Source organism: Solanum stenotomum, chromosome 2 (assembly GCF_019186545.1).
Source record: "Solanum stenotomum isolate F172 chromosome 2, ASM1918654v1, whole genome shotgun sequence".
NCBI lineage: Eukaryota > Viridiplantae > Streptophyta > Magnoliopsida > Solanales > Solanaceae > Solanum > Solanum stenotomum.
The window spans coordinates 28,492,367-28,509,627 of NC_064283.1; the positions used below are offsets into that span (position 1 = coordinate 28,492,367).

Below are 17,261 nucleotides of genomic sequence, written 5' to 3' on the forward strand. Positions count from 1 at the left end.
ACAATTCAAGAATATGGGGTTTCGTTTTAAACCTAATCCAATGGTTTAACTGCTCATAAAAAAGAAATAAAGACAATACCCATATAGGAAATCTCCATTCCAAGCTAATTTGATAAGCAAAACTTGAATTCCAACCTTAGATTGGCACAAATCTAAGGTTTTTTCCTCTACAAGTTAAGAAGTTCTTCACTATTACTTTATTAATATTTTCTACAATAATTGATCCCTCTTCTCTATCCCTAAATGGGAGGAAGATAATGATACATAATTGAACAAATCTCTATTTTATCCTTGGAACATTCAAAGGAAGCACTATATTTCATGTAAGTGTTTTTTCCCTTCAGTTTTGGTCCTTCAGACTTGCATTGGATCAACAAAACGTTGATCAGAGAAAGTAGAGTGTTAGTTGTCTCCTCACTTCAACCTTCTGTTCTCACAAAAGAATTTCCGCTAGGATCGATGAATCGCCAATCAATCATTGTACCACGTCGATACAACACCGATATTGAAGTATCTTTTCTCCATTCAAGCCGACGGTAACTGACGAGACGCCAGTTTCTTTGCCGGTGTGCTTCAGTGCTTTACAACATCAAATCCATCAAACTTGTTTTTTTTCCAAAGAGTGCTTGCATCCAAGAGAACTAGGGCCTAAAATCCCTTTAATTAGCATTAAAATATGACAATAATTCAAAAATTTGAGTCTAATGAGTTGGTAGAATACCAATTCATCACCGCTACTCTTCTTGGCCTACATAGCCACTTCTTATAATTCTTATGATCTGACCTCCTCTTCTTAGCATGCTAACACTCCTCTTCTAAGTTCAAATATATCAAACTAAAGGAAACTCGAACTATAATGGGAGACGTATAATCATATATAAATTACCCCTTCGACTCAACTCTTATGAATACCATAAAATGTAATTACTTCAGTCTTCTCCACATTGGTAGTTGAAGAATGCTAACTAAACACATAACAAATCATAATGACTTAGCTACAATTCATTGTTATTTCTAAGGGTTACATATACCACACTTGTAACATCACATTTTTTGCAAGTTAACATCTTAATTCAAGCCTACTAAAGAAAATCTCAAAACTAACACTATCACTATCACTATCACTATCATAATGCCATCTTTTTTATGGCAATGCTGATCTAAAAGTAAAATTTAAAATTCAAATTGCATATTCAAACAAAACTTAATTAGGTGTAATTTCGATTATAATTTCTAATTACATGGTCTAAAAAGGCATTGACTTTCCAATTAAGTGTTTGTATAGAAAGAGTGCAAAATAGACGAGAGCAAAGCAGCATTCATCTCTAGGTTGCAGTCTTGCAGAGTTCCCTCCGAATTCCGATCTTCTATGATATCTTTCCACATTGATCTCCGATTATAACCATGAGAGCTCCACTACTCCTATATCCACTCATTCTCCTCCTTCTATTTGTTACCTCTGCCTACTCCTGGAAGAAGGAGGAGTTTCGAAACTGCGACCAAACCCCATTTTGCAAAAGAGCCCGTTCCCGAAGACCTGGATCGTGCAATCTGCGGGTTGCCGATGTGTCCATCTCCGATGGGGATCTTATAGCCAAACTTGTCCCCAAAGAAGAAAACCCAGAAAGTGAACAACCCAATAAGCCTTTGGTTCTCACTCTTTCTGTGTACCAAGATGGTGTGATGAGGGTGAAAATTGATGAAGATCAAAATCTGAATCCACCCAAGAAAAGATTTGAAGTTCCTGAGGTGATTGAGGAAGATTTCCTCAACACCAAGCTGTGGTTAACCAGAGTAAAAGAGGAGCAAATCGACGGAGTTTCGAGTTTTTCCTCTGTTTTTTACTTGTCTGATGGGTATGAAGGGGTGTTGAGACATGACCCATTTGAGGTTTTTGCCAGAGAGAGTGGAAGTGGGAAGAGAGTGTTGTCCATAAACTCAAATGGGTTGTTTGATTTTGAACAGTTGAGGGAGAAGAAAGAAGGGGATGATTGGGAGGAGAAGTTTAGGAGTCATACTGATACAAGGCCTTATGGTCCACAATCAATTAGTTTTGATGTATCTTTTTATGGTGCAGATTTTGTTTATGGCATTCCTGAACATGCTACTAGTTTTGCTTTGAAACCAACTAAGGGGCCTAATGTAGAGGAATATTCTGAGCCTTATAGGTTATTTAATCTTGATGTGTTTGAGTATCTTCATGAGTCGCCTTTTGGGCTTTATGGTTCAATTCCTTTCATGATTTCACATGGGAAAGCCAGGGGTAGTTCGGGTTTTTTCTGGTTGAATGCTGCGGAAATGCAGATTGATGTATTGGGATCTGGTTGGAATTCAAATGAGTCTTCAAAGATAATGTTGCCCTTGGACAAGCACAGGATTGATACTTTATGGATGAGTGAGTCTGGTGTAGTGGATACGTTCTTTTTCATTGGTCCTGGGCCAAAAGATGTGGTTAGACAGTATACTAGTGTAACGGGAAGGCCATCTATGCCACAGTTATTCGCAACTGCATACCATCAATGTAGATGGAATTATAGAGACGAGGAAGATGTTTATAATGTTGATTCAAAATTTGATGAGCATGATATCCCTTATGATGTTTTGTGGCTTGATATTGAGCACACAGATGGGAAGAAGTACTTTACTTGGGACAGGGTGTTATTTCCTAACCCGGAAGAAATGCAGAAGAAGTTAGCTGCAAAGGGTAGACACATGGTTACCATTGTGGATCCTCATATCAAGAGGGATGAGTCTTACCATATACACAAGGAGGCCTCAGAAAAGGGATACTATGTTAAGGATGCTACTGGTAAGGACTATGATGGATGGTGCTGGCCTGGTTCCTCATCATATACTGACTTGCTGAATCCCGAGATTAGGTCATGGTGGAGTGACAAATTTTCACTTGATAGCTATGTTGGCTCAACAAAGTATTTATACATCTGGAATGACATGAATGAACCTTCCGTCTTCAATGGACCAGAGGTACACTATTTACCTGTGATTATTTTGTTTCGCTGTTTTGATACTTTTCCAGTTATGCTGGACCAACATTCCGATTATTATTCTGTCCCTTGCATATCTTTTTGAGAATAGTAACTGTGTATTATATCCAAAATAGTACTGAAACCATATATACAATTGGAACTCTAGGGTGCTCCTATTTCTATCCATAATGAATCAAGATTTCTATCCATAATGAATCAAGGACATCAATGATAGAAATAGTGTCATTAGAGTATAAAAGATTACACCAAAAACAAAGCAGTAAGATAAAATTTAGCTTAATCTTCTGCACATAATTCTCTATTCACTCAGCACCTGGAATTTCTCTCCTTCCACACTGTCCACCAGATACATATAGGGATAAGTCTTCATCTATTTCTGTCCTTTGCTACTGAGCCTGCTTCTTCCCAACTTCTTAGAGCTTGAGAAACCTTTCATGACATGGTCCATGCTATGCTTTTAAGGTTCAAAATGACACTCCAAATCATGCCTGTGAGCTTGCAGTGTAAGAATAGGTGGTTTACTGCCGTTGCATTCTCCTTGCACATGAAGCATCTTGAGCACAAGGGCATTCCCCTCTTCATCAAATTGTCCAGTGTGAGGACAACTTCTCTAGCTAGTAACCACCCAAAACAAGAAACTTTATATGGATTTTTGCTTTCCAATTTTGCTTTCATGGCCAATTATGAATCTGGAGGTTGGGCTGGTTCATTAGATGATATGCTGCATTGACCCTGTAGGAGCCCTTACTGTTTCCTTGTCACCACAGAGTATCTTCACCAGCTTGTAGTCCTGTGAACTGATTGAGAGCACTAAAAAATTTAGCTATTCTGTCCCTTGCATAATATCCTTATACTTTTTTTGTCCATAGAAAATAGATTCCTTATACTCATCTTTCAAATTTTACTAGGTAGAATTTCTTGCAGTTCTTCAAGAATGCAGTCAATTTGTCAGTTTTCACTTGCTAATGTCCACATCTCTTTCCTTTGTTAATAGTCGAATAGTGGAGTACTACTGTGATGATAAGTATTGTCATTTGAAGCACCCATTTACAGTATACTATTTGCTGAATCTTCAAGAATTTCCAATATATTTAATGCGGTTTCCATTTGCAAGAATGTTAAGTAAATGTATCTACACAAGACTTGTCTGCATAATGATTGCGTATGTTATCTAGGAGTCAATTAGGAGAGACACGGCCACGGCTAGACAATTTCTATTGGAGTTGATGCCAACATATGTTGCAGTGGTTGAGAGTACAAAAGTGGAAATAAATGATAATCAACTCCTGCATGCTCTAATGTACACCAAAACTAACTACGCAGAAATTTATTTAATGAAAGAACACGCTTCCTGAAGCAAGATGTTTCATGTTTGATCCTGAGTACTATGCTTATAATAGTTGGGCAACATTGTTTCCTCATATCTCAAATTTAACACTAGACAGTCAATGAACATTTTGTTTTGACAAAGCGAATCAACCCGTTCCCTACCAAATCATCAGCTATGTATTTCTTCTTCTGTTTGGCAAAGCCAATCAAAATAATTTGCACTCATAGGGTACTCCATGGTTTCTTAGTCCGGTGCGTAGATGGCTCAGATGAGTCACTTGAATTGCTGGTCCAAATCTTAATTTGAAATTATTCCTGCTACATTGGTTTTTAATATTTCTGCTGTTGTAAAAGTTGTGCGACACCATTTGCATCTTCATTATTTAAATATCTTGGGCCCTCAAGGCCCCCATTGTTTTATTTAATTATTTCCCTACAGTTGTCCTGTTTCCAGACTAATTTGAAGCAGGTTTAGCAAGAGAAATAAAGAAATATCTTAATTTCTCTAAGGATAGCCTGTGGAAAGCATCAGAAAATAAGATTCTATGACAAAAATGGAACAAGAAAAGAAAACTGGAGGTAGATTTACTGATGTTATTGAAATTTTCACTCTTTCTCAATGATAGGTAACAATGCCAAGAGATGCTTTACATCATGGAGGAGTAGAGCACAGGGAGTTGCACAATTCATATGGTTACTATTTCCATATGGCAACATCCGACGGGCTTCTAAAGCGTGGAGATGGAAAAGATAGGCCTTTTGTTTTGGCAAGGGCCTTCTTTGCCGGAAGTCAAAGATATGGAGCAATTTGGACTGGAGATAATACAGCAGAATGGGAGCACTTGAGGGTTTCAGTCCCCATGGTGTTAACTCTTAGCATCTCTGGAATAGTATTTTCTGGTTAGTTAATATGATTCTCTTTTCTCGGTCAATGAGTAGGCAGCCATATCTTTCTGATTTCATGACTGTTGTGCACCATCTTTCTTTAACAGGTGCAGATGTTGGTGGATTTTTTGGTAATCCTGACACTGAGTTGTTGGTTCGCTGGTATCAAGTAGGTGCATATTATCCCTTTTTCCGGGGGCATGCACATCATGACACTAAAAGACGGGAACCTTGGTTATTTGGGTATGATTCTTCAATTTAATGTTAAAAGCTTATAATATAAGAGTACAAGACAACACCATAGGGTGTGACCTAGTGATCAATTAAATGGGTTGAGAACCATGTGGTTTCCGAATCAAATCCCAATGGAGGTAAAAATACTAGGTGATTTCTTTCCTCTGCCCAAGCCCCGGTGGACAGGGTTCTCCGATACCTGTGTTGGCGGGAGGTAGCAGGTATCCCGTGGAATTAGTCGAGGTGCGCGCAACTTGACTAGGATGCCGTGGTTATGAAAAAAGTTTATAATACAATACATATATGTTTTTTTGTCAATTTTCTCCAAATTCTTATATTTGTCTTTTAATTCTCCAATGCTTCTGTGATCGTTATACACCACAAGTCAGCATTACATTTCTCATTTGGTTTTGATACATAAAATGCCCTCCAACTTGTCCCATTTTTCAACTGCACACTTCAACCCCCCCTAGACTTGTTCTGAATGGAATTTATACTACCCAAAGAGACCAAAGAACGAGATTTAAGGAAGGCAGTATAACTCATGTGAAGCTCTTTTAGAAATTTGCAAAAGTTGGCTTCCTAAGTAGAAGTGGGTTTCTTTCTTGTGAAGATATTGTGTGCTTGCTTCTGGTTTAATTCTGGTTCCATGTAGCACTATATGGATGAAATTCCTACCAATGGCTCTTATATGTAGCTACCAAATAAAAATATGGTCACGTGGCACTTCTCACCGCATAAGTTTTCTGTTAAGAAACCTATTTATTAAAAAAACAGGAATTGCTTGTAAGAACGGTAAGGAGACGGTTGAGTGATTGAGATATAGAAGTAAGAATTTGGAGATTCTAGGTTCGACTCTGAGCTATATAACACTCATGTAAACACATCTATCTTGCCTTGGCGGCAGGTTTACCTGACACTTGTATTTGTGGGTTGTAGCCGTTGTGGAAAGTTTACCCGCAAGGGGATGACTGAGTCAACCAGATCATTACTGTAGTTAAAAAAAAAAAAAAAACTTTCTGCATCATCATCAGCCTGTAGCTCGTTCAGTGCTGAACCACAAACTTAGAGGTCACCTAGCACCGAAGGGTGTGGCCTAGTGGTCAATGAATTGAGTTGAGAACCATGAGGTCTTAGGTTCAGATTCCAACAGAGATAAAAACACTGTGATTTCTTCCCATTTGTCCTAGCCTAGGTGGATAGAGTTAGGTAGGAGGTGGCGAATATCCCGTGAAATTAGTTGAGATGCGCACAAGTTTGCCCGGACACCAGTGATTAAGAAAAACCCGTAGAGGTCACCTATCATGCATGATTGTTGTCAGTTCTTTACTATTTACCCATTTGATATGAGATCAGCGTGTAAATATTTATTAAATTTATCATATAATATTTCTGTGCATCTTTTCAACTTGAAAATGTAATCTTTTTATGTTTGATATTTAATACTTTGACAGATTTATTACTATTGATCCAAATGTTACTGCTAAACCAACTAAAGCAATATCTTTATGTCCTAAAGCTTTTTGTTTATTTTGTCATGTCAGCTGATATTAAGTGTTATTTTAGATGATTGCAAATGATATAGTAGTACTGCTTGAATTGTTAACCTGTAACATCTGGTGGTTGTTCAACAATTCGTGATGTGTACTAATAATTGCAAGGAAATATATCATCTCATATGGATTCGTGCAATACAATGCCTGCATTAGAATGTTTTTATAGTAGTGTTATTTAATGCTGATACAATCTTTTTGGGCTTTAGGACCTACATGTGATTTAAGATATTATTTATCAAGGTTGTTATGTCCATTACAGAGAAAGAAATACACAATTGATGAGGGAAGCGATACATGTTCGTTACATGTATCTTCCTTATTTCTACACTCTATTTAGAGAAGCAAATTCAAGTGGTACTCCAGTTGCTCGCCCGCTTTGGATGGAGTTCCCTGGAGATGAAAAATCTTTTAGCAATGATGAGGCTTTCATGGTTGGGAATGGTCTTCTAGTGCAAGGAGTTTATACAGAGGTTCTGTTCTAACTAAACAACTATTCCTTCCGTTCGAATTGATGTCACTCTTTCTATTATGGGACATCCCAAAATATTTGATAGAACTTTCAAGAATTTAAATTACTGAAACTGGTCACTCTTTAACTTTGATGTGATGTTTGCTCTCTTTTCAACCACAACTTTAATACTCTTTCATTATCACTAATATATTATTAAAATCAAATCAACATCTTAAATTCTTATGTTCCAGTGGAACAGTCACATAAAATAAATGCTGGGAGCAACTCGTTTTCATTCTCAGCAGTGTTCTTTCTTGAATCAACCTCTTTTCTTTGCTTTATTACCTACCTGAAAGTTCATATCTTTCCATACAGAAAGCAAAACATGTTTCTGTCTATCTACCAGGGGAGGAATCCTGGTATGATTTAAGAAGTGCATCTGCATACAACGGAGGTCATACACACAAGTATGAGGTTTCAGAAGATAGTATTCCTTCTTTTCAAAGGGCCGGAACTATCATACCAAGGAAAGATCGTTTACGTCGGAGCTCGACACAGATGGAAAATGATCCTTATACTCTGGTAACATCTATATCTTGAATCTTTTGGGAATATCTGTTCTTTAACTGATATGTTTTCCTTTGTGCTGGCATTAGGGCACGTAACTAATTTCACTAATATCTTTGTGAATCCGAAGTTCTGACATTTAAGTTCGTAACTAATATTTTTAGACAGAATAAAGAAAAACTCACCAATTACTTCTCTTCCTTCATATCCAATTCAATGCATTTTTCTTCTCAATCCGAAATTCTTCCTTCAATGCCAACCTTGTTTTCTCGACTAGGGACAAGGAATGACCTGCCAATAACATTTTTTTATGGTCGTGCCACATCATCAATTAATGGTCCCATCTTACTCTTTGCTACTTTTTTGTGATAGTGTTTGGAGCTTCTTTAACAACCAGCTTGTTTTATACTGCAGGTTATAGCTCTTAATAGTTCCAAGGCAGCTGAAGGTGAGCTTTATATCGATGATGGGAAGAGCTATGAGTTCAAACAAGGTGCCTTCATTCATCGGCGTTTCACATTCTCAAATGGGAGGCTTATATCTTCAAATGCAGCCCCGTCTACAGCTGGCAGTGACACATTTTCTTCCGAGTGCACTGTAGAGAGGATAATCTTGTTAGGATTGTCCCCTGGAGCTAAAACAGCCCTTATTGAACCAGGAAACAAGAAAGTTGAAATTGAGCTTGGGCCACTCTTCATTCAAGGAAATCGAGGATCTGTTCCAACCATCCGCAAGCCTAATGTGCGTATTACAGATGATTGGTTGATTCAAATTTTGTAAGAAGTTTGTAGCCTCTTCCGCGTTCATCATGTATTGGGTTAGACCAGCTAATAGGTAAATCTTTACTAGAAGAATTAAACATTGATGAAGATTGTTATACAGGGATAGTTTGAAGCTCATCCCTTGTTGAAGTCTTCAGACTTGAAAGTTTTCTGATCCTAGTTTTGGTAATTTTAAGTACTCCACTTGACACTCTTTTAGTTAGTCTAAAAAAGAATGATACTTTTCTATATTTTAGAAATAATTTTATTGAAAACTTTCCGATTACTCTAAATGAGATAAGTAATAGTCATATAAATATTTATGATTTATTTTAAATTATAAGTTTTAAAAGTCTTCTATTCTTATTTTTTTGAACACTATGCCCAATCAATCACAAATTCATATTTTGGTGTTTTAAAATATAGGTTTCAAGAAGCCTTTTATTCTTAATTTATTGAACACTGTGCCCAGTCAATCACAATTTCATCTTTTGAAACGGAGGGAGTAATTATTATTTTGAAAAAGAAATGGGAGATATCTGTATTGCAATCACTAATAGGTTAAAAATCGTTCAAACTAAAAAAATAAAAGAATCTTGAAGCCTCTTGACTGTGAATTATGATCTACAAAAGTTGGATCCTTAGAACCAATAATGGTCAATCTGTGCATAAGAAACGAAAAAGAACATGCAAATGAGCTAAGCTCCCCATTCTCTCTATTTTTCTACATCGGCTACGACATTAGCTTTTTCCGGGTGATAAAGAATAGTAACAGGTCTTTCAACAACTCCATTCACATCCTCCGACTCAAATTCAAGTCTTTCTGAGTAAACACATATTGTAAACTATGATGATCTGTATACACTTCACACTTGACCCCATATAGATATTGCCTCCGCGACTTCAATGCAAATACAATCGCAACCACCTCCAAATCATGATTGGGGTAGTTGCGTTCATGCTCTTCCAATTGCCTTGAAGCATAGGCAATTACATTCCTCTCCAACACTAACACTGCACCTAAACCAGAATAAGATGCATCACAATAAATAATGAAATTCTTACCTCCAGGCAAGAATCAGTGCAGTAGTCAACAAGGTCTTGAGTTTCATTAAACTCTTTCCACACTCATCCGACCATATAAATGAAATATTTTGTTTGGTAAAATTTGTCAGCTAATCCCTTGACGAACCAACGGTAATAACAAGCTAAACTGACAAAACTCCTCCTTACCTCTAAAACATTAGTAGGCCTTGCCCCAACTCTTGACTGCTTCAATCTTCTGGGGATCCGCCATCATTCCATCCTTAGAAACCATGTGCCCCGAGAAGGACACTGAATCGAGCCAGAACTCACACTTGGAGAATTTGGCATAAAGCCTTTTCTCCTTTAATAATCCCAATACAATTCTTAGATACTCTTCATGTTCTTTCCTGCTTTTTGATTAGATCAGTATATCGCCAATAAATACAGTAACAAAGAGATCCAAGCTTAAAAATTCCATTCATCAGGCTCATGAAAGCAGCAGGGGAATTCATAAGCCCAAAAGACATTACTAAGAACTCATAATGCCTATACCTTGTTTGAAAAGCAGTCTTTGGCACATTCGCTGCCTGCATTTTCAGTTGATGATAACCAGACCTCAAATCAATTGTAGAGAAGACACAAGCATCATGTAAATGATCAAACAAGTCATCAATGCGAGAAATGGGGTAATTGTTCTTAATAGTCACCCTATTCAGCTGCCTGTAGTCTATGCACATCCGAAAACTACCATCATTCTCCACAAATAAAACTGAAGCACCCCAAGGAGAGACACTCGATCTAATAAAACCTTTACCTAAAAACTCCTGAAGTTGGACCTTCAACTCTCTCAACTTAGTGGGGGCCATTCTATTAGGTGAAATTGAAATGAGGTGAGTCCATGACTCCAGGTCAATACAAAAATCAATCCCTGATGGCATACCAGGGAGGTCTGTATGGAAAAAATCCATAAATTTACGCTAAATTACAGTCTTAGCATTGCAATCTAAGATAGAAAAATTTGGAGAAAGCCAAGTCATACCCAGAATTACATCAAAATCAACCATCCCTAGAATAATTAAATTTACATAATAACACAGACTCACCCACAAGAGTAGAAACATGAATAGGCATGTCAAGTAAGTGACAATCTAAATCAATTCCATTAGCTAATGAGGAAGATACATAAGAAAAAGTGGATCTAGAATCAAACAATACGAAAGCCATACGATCGCAAACCAGAAGAGTACTTGTAGTAACAACATCAGATGCCTCTGCATATGGCCTCCCAAGGAAAGCATAACAATGGGCTCTATTTCCTGTCTGACCATTCTCCTTACCAGGCTGCACTCCAGTAGATCTAACTTGCTCTCCATCCCAGTCGGACTAGTAACTACCACGACTTTGGCCACCACGTCCTCTAGAATGATGGCCTCTACCATAACCATCCCTACCTCTAACTGTTGAGGATTTGTAACCCTGATCATATTGAGCCAGAATCTTCCTTGAACAATATTTCCTAGTATGCCTAGTCTCACCATATCCATAACTAGTCTTGGAGTAGAGAGTAGGTCTCTGTGAAGATGAAGAGGACCGAAGATAACCCTAAAACTCAGAAAAGGGTTGACTGACCTGAACCACTAAACTTACCTCTCTTACCGAACTTATTAAATGTTGTCACCTTGGCGAAGTCATCTGGATTCACCCCCTCTACCTCTATCACAAAATCAACCACTTCTTGAAAAGATTTTTTAGAAGCATCCATATGCAAAGCTGGAATCTGCAAATCTGAGTTCAATCCTTTCATAAAACGACGAATCTGTTCTTGCAAACTGAAGCAAATCTAAGTAGCATACCTAGATAAAGCACAAAATTTGGCTTCATAGGCTGCTACATACATCTTCTCTTGAACTATATTTAGGAACTCATCTCTCCACATGTCCCTTAAATTTCTGGGCCTATACTTCTCCATTAAAAAGCTAGAAAATGCTGCCCAAGTAATGGGTAGTGCCTTTGTTGGTCGACACTCAATATGAAACCACCACCACATTTTGGTGTCTCCCTGAAACTGGTATGTCACAAACTCAACACCAAATCAATCCACTATATCCATCTTATGAAGTAGTTCATGACAATCAACAAGAAAATCATAAGCATCTTCAGATTCAGTATCCCTGAAGACCAAATGTTTCAACTTTAAGAACTTAATAAATAGATCATGTTGGTCACTAGTCCTTGTAGGCCCTGTATCCAATCAGGGAAACGTGTCTATTTTCAAGGACACATCCATGCGGGGAGCCACAACAACTGCATATTGTACTCCATGAACCAGAGGTACGAGTGCAGAAGACGTTGGGGGTGCCCCACACTGATTGAATAATCCACTGAGATAGGTGAGAACCTGGTTGATAATCTCTGGAGAAGGCAGGAGTGGTGCTTCCTTCTCATGAATCTGCTCATTCTCCGCCTCATCACCCTCTCTTGCTACCTCATCGGCCGATGAAGGGGTCACTACTATAGCCCTGGCTGTCCAGCTACCTAATCTCTTCTCCTGGTGAGACTTCTCACGTGACCTATACCACATACTCTCATCTCTACTCCCCTTCGGGCTACAACCCCAACGGTTGGCTCAGATGCAACCTCTCTTGTTGTTGTTTGTGTTGCCACTATTGTTGCTTTAGTTCTGACCATTTGTGAAATAGAGTGACGAAGATCATATACCAATTTGTATCACCTAAATACCAATTGGATTTAAGTAATAGCACGAAAGAATGAAGGAAAACAGTTTTCCTAAAGTCTTATAGCCTTTAAAAGAAAGGTAAAACATCCATGTACTATTCCGCAAGACTCTACTAGACCTGTCCTTGTGTGATGAGATTATCGAACCTAAAACTCTGATACCAAGTTTTTCACGACCCACAATTAGTCAGGAGTGACACTCACATTTAACCTTCTAGGTGGGCGAACCAAAGAATTCAAGCCCCAACTTATATTAGTTATTCAACTTATGAAATATGACAATAATGTGGAAACTCAAATCTTATTAAAGTGAGAAATATGAATCTACTAGAGTCTATTAGATATCCTTTCCAAAACCTGAAAGCCATCACATCAAGGACATCTAATCCCCAAATACTAAATCTGAGAGTACCAAAGAAACCATAATAAATGAATAAAATAGTTTGTTTCAGAAAACTAATGACATCACTCCATGACCGAGATAATCCAACACGAGCTAGAAAGAATAACTCACCCTGAAATCTGATGTGCTGGAGTTTGGCTAGAGCTGAGGGCGAGTCAAATTTGCTGGTACACTCGCTACACTCCACCAAAGGAAAGCGAAGAAAAAACATAAGTAGGGGTCAGTATAGGGTAACATGTATTGAGTAGATATCATCGATCGACTCAAAATAGAAACCAATATGCATAAAGTAATAATATGAAATCAACTATAGTACTTAGCTGGTGGCAAACAACAAACAACATGAACAAGTGACAAAAATAATAAAGCAAGTACGTAATTAGTCATAATATCAAGAACTCACACGAGGACTCATGCCTCCACGCCACACTCTTTTGAGAAATGAATTATTTGATATTGAGTATATTAAGTCATTTTAATATATTTTCCTTTAATATTATTGTGCCAGAATATGACACTCGATCCAATAATATTGTACCAGCTCGTGGCATCCGATCTAAGTATGTTGTGTTGACTCGTGGCACCCGATCTAACAATATAGTTGATTCATCATTCTTTATCATCTTTTCCCACTTTCTTAATAATATTTCATTAAGCCTTCTTTATTCAAGATATCACTTTAATAGAACAAGTTCAAGATTATGGATTTCACAATATTGGAATTACAGACCAATCACAATAATACATGAATCATTCAAACCACAACAATTAAGTACATGACAAATTTCATAGCATTACTCAATGACTATCAATCTCTTAAGAGTCTTTCTATCACCTAGAATAAACCATAGCCTATCTCCACTGAAGAGCTGAAGTCAAGCAAGCTAATTCCCTAATATTTTTCCTTTCTTTAATGTCTTAGAACGTTTCCAATCTATCAAGTATACAATATTCGTAAGTAATCGAGTTTGTAGACATCCATATTACTATATGTCTAGCACATTTACTTAAAAATCATAGAGCACGAATATATAATTCAGTTCCTAATCTTGATGCCAATTAATATATCATGTCTCATATTCTTAAATTTCAAGTCAACGGTTTCGTCTCAATTTCTCCAAATAATATATATCTAAATATCTTCATATAATACTATACACCCACTATTAAATTACATATCTCAATATATTAAAACTTGAATCATAATGTGATAATTAAAATAAATTAAAAGTCAAAATTCACTGTTGGTGAAACCAATTGCTCGCTACGGAACAAATTGCAGCATTTGTCCATTCAATCTACTACCAATTAATTGTCAAATCAATTATGAAGCAATCATTGCTTCATTATTGACTACCAAAACTTGTTCCAATTTTCAGCCTTAAAAATCAAAAGCAGTAACTTGATCTTCCTACAATAAACTATAATAACTTTCTGCATATATATATATATATATATGATCCTATAAAATTTCATCCAACATTTAAGAATGTAATTTATGTAAACAAGAACTAGAGAAATTGCATCTAATATGTACCTGCCTGTTTATCTTCGTGATGCGGCAAAACTATCCTTCTCAGTTCCCTCTTTTATTTTCTAAATAAATTAATTATGTACTAAAAAGTGACAAACTCCACTAACATACTAAAATTTATGAGAAGATTCTTTTATGATAGAAATAGGTCTAGTGTTCGAAACGATCTAATAGATTGTTACACAGTTTCTTGCGGTGTATTGTTTGTCATTGGCTCACATTGTCTGTATGTTATGCTTCAACACTGTTTTGAATGGAATTTGATACATAGTTAGTAGGACTTTGATTGTTGGATACCGACATGGGACTAAAAAACGCGCATTATATACAAAGCTATATAACATGCGTCTCTATGTAAAAAGGCCTCTATATATGCAGGACGTAGACAAAAATATTGCCTATGATATGATAGTACATGACTCAGCCAATAGTGAGGTACAAAAAGAAACCACACTAATTAATTTGTGCTACAAGTAGTAATAGTAAGTTGCACATTTTATACCATTATTTATTAGCTCGAATTAGTGGAAGGCATCAAGCTCCTCTATCATAGATGGCCTCAACAAGACTGTAATATGTACTACCAAATACAATATAAAGTTAATCTTCTATTGGTTAGTCCTGCACACAAGTGTTGGATTATGTACTAGCACCTCCAAGGTAGAATCCCCCCCAAACCTATACCCCGAAAGAGCAATCTGGCAGGAACCATCAAAGTGTCCTTAGCTAACCTCCGATTTATGTTCATGTGTGTTGCATACCATCCTCATTTATTTTTCCTATGACCATTCATTAATGTTAGTGGTTAGTATTTGTTATATAGATATAAATTGCTTAAGCTACTGACTACAAAGTTTGTATTTGAAACTGATTCTGCATTTGTTGGATTAGCTATGCCGTATAGAGTCTGACATGTGGTTATATGCTGAGGCATTATCATTCCATCTCCATTACGAATCCTCATTTGTATGGCTAGTTATCTTGACATCCATCATTAACAAAAGTTAGTTATGTCATTTTTAATCGCAAGAGTATTTTTATAATCGCCATACTGAATGGTTAATTGTTAAGAAATACCTCGTCTTTTTTCATAATTCTTGGGAATACATTATGGAAGATTTCTTTATAAATAATATTTTTTATGAATCTCTGGTCTTCTGTGTCCTCGTCTGCATTGAGGATTGTCAATCCTTCTCTTGTTGTTACACATGATACTGCAACATGTAATTGTCTATGTGTGAATACTTATTTCAAAAGATACAATCCAACTTTTTGAAGAGTTTGTCTTTGGCTCTTATTGATTGTCGTAGCATAATAGGGTGCTAAAGTAAGTTGACGCCTGTTAAGCTTGAATGGCCACTTTGAATCATTTGGAGACATGATAATTCTTGGTATTGTGACTCTTTATCTGAGGTTCTTACCAGAAATGATATTACCAAATACCAAGATGCGTTATAATTAATCTTTTACTATTGTAGAGACCTTCAGTTTGGTTTAGATTTCTAAAAAGCATAACCGGAATTCCTTCTTTCAAGTACATTTCATGGTTTGGGGGGCCTAAGAATCGTAAGTTATTTAGGAATTTCGTCATATACAATATATCCTCCTCATTAGTATTAACGCTTGCTTTGCACACATTGTCCAAGCTATAATAAGTTCTTCTTTCCTCTAGTATCATTTTCATAATTTTGTCATTCACCTTATGCACATTTCATTTTTTGGTGTGAGTATGACTCTTTCTTTCAAGTATGCTAGGTCTTTATACTTTTGTAATAGGGACAGATTTAGTGCATCTACAATTGATTCTATCTGATTGTACAAGGGTGTAATGTATACATCAAGCAACAAATTAATGAGGTTATTCTTATTATCTACATAAACAGATCCATCTCCAATCTCCAAAAGTCATTTATCAAAAGTTGCTATTTTGTGTGCTTCAGAACCCATTACTTTTCCACAGCTAAGTCACATATTTTCTTTCAATTCATAAATAGAGAAGTAGGGCCACAAGTGTGAGGATTTTAGCGATGCATCAACAATTTCAACTCTTCTTCTCTTGGGGATACTAGTAGTATTTGGCTGAAATCACCACCACATATGACTGTTACGCTCCCAAAAGTTTTGTCAGTGTTATTTTTATACCTATCTCAAAAAATATCCCTCAAAGTTTTGTCTAAGGCTTCAAAACCAATTTGTTTGTCGTTGGTGCTTCATCCCAGATAATCAAAGCAGTCTTTTTAAAAAGTTTTGCTAATTGGCTGCCTTATTTTATTTCACAAATTGAGTATGGAGTGACTTCTATAGGAATATGAAAGCGTGAATGAGTAGTCCTACCATTTGATAGTAATAAAGCTGCTATACCTGAAGTAGCGATGGGGAGAGCTATTTTTGATTATGATCTGATCTTGGAAATAATTGTATTCCATATAAATGACTTACATGTACCACCATGGTCGTGTATAAAACATAATCTACCTTTTTCATTATAACCTGATGCTATTATTTCTTCATATGCCGGTAGTTGGAAACTATTTAACAAAGCGAATGATTTGTAGTGAATTATTTTGAGCTCGTCTTTGTCATAGTCTAGTTCTTCATTGATTATGTGATTCCCTACATTCTGCATTAAGGTAGAATCTGGAAGTGGCATCCCATCTATATCTTTCAAACTTTTACCCATCTTTAGAATAATGATTTCAATCTCAAATAGTGTGTACGCTTTAGTTTGCTTTTCGTTTAGTTGTAAATCTTTCAATCGTAATCTCTTTCTC

General features: G+C 36.6%; 1 protein-coding gene across 1 annotated transcript; it reads left to right on the plus strand.

Annotated features, from left to right (window-relative positions):
* Positions 1-1,268: 1,268 nt before the first annotated feature.
* Positions 1,269-8,929, plus strand: LOC125854258 (probable glucan 1,3-alpha-glucosidase). Its single transcript, XM_049533754.1, has 6 exons — positions 1,269-2,985; positions 4,964-5,237; positions 5,330-5,465; positions 7,272-7,482; positions 7,839-8,045; positions 8,445-8,929. Exons 1-6 carry the CDS (start codon positions 1,405-1,407, stop codon positions 8,808-8,810), a joined length of 2,775 nt encoding a protein of 924 aa, XP_049389711.1. The 5' UTR covers positions 1,269-1,404; the 3' UTR covers positions 8,811-8,929.
* Positions 8,930-17,261: the final 8,332 nt, after the last annotated feature.

Excerpts from the sequence above, each read along its gene's own strand:
- LOC125854258 (XM_049533754.1), top strand. The coding sequence starts at position 1,405 with ATGAGAGCTCCACTACTCCTATATCCACTCATTCTCCTCCTTCTATTT. Across the intron at positions 2,986-4,963 it reads CCGTCTTCAATGGACCAGAG|GTAACAATGCCAAGAGATGC; the intron begins GTACACTATTTA and ends TCTCAATGATAG. Across the intron at positions 7,483-7,838 it reads TGCAAGGAGTTTATACAGAG|AAAGCAAAACATGTTTCTGT; the intron begins GTTCTGTTCTAA and ends CTTTCCATACAG.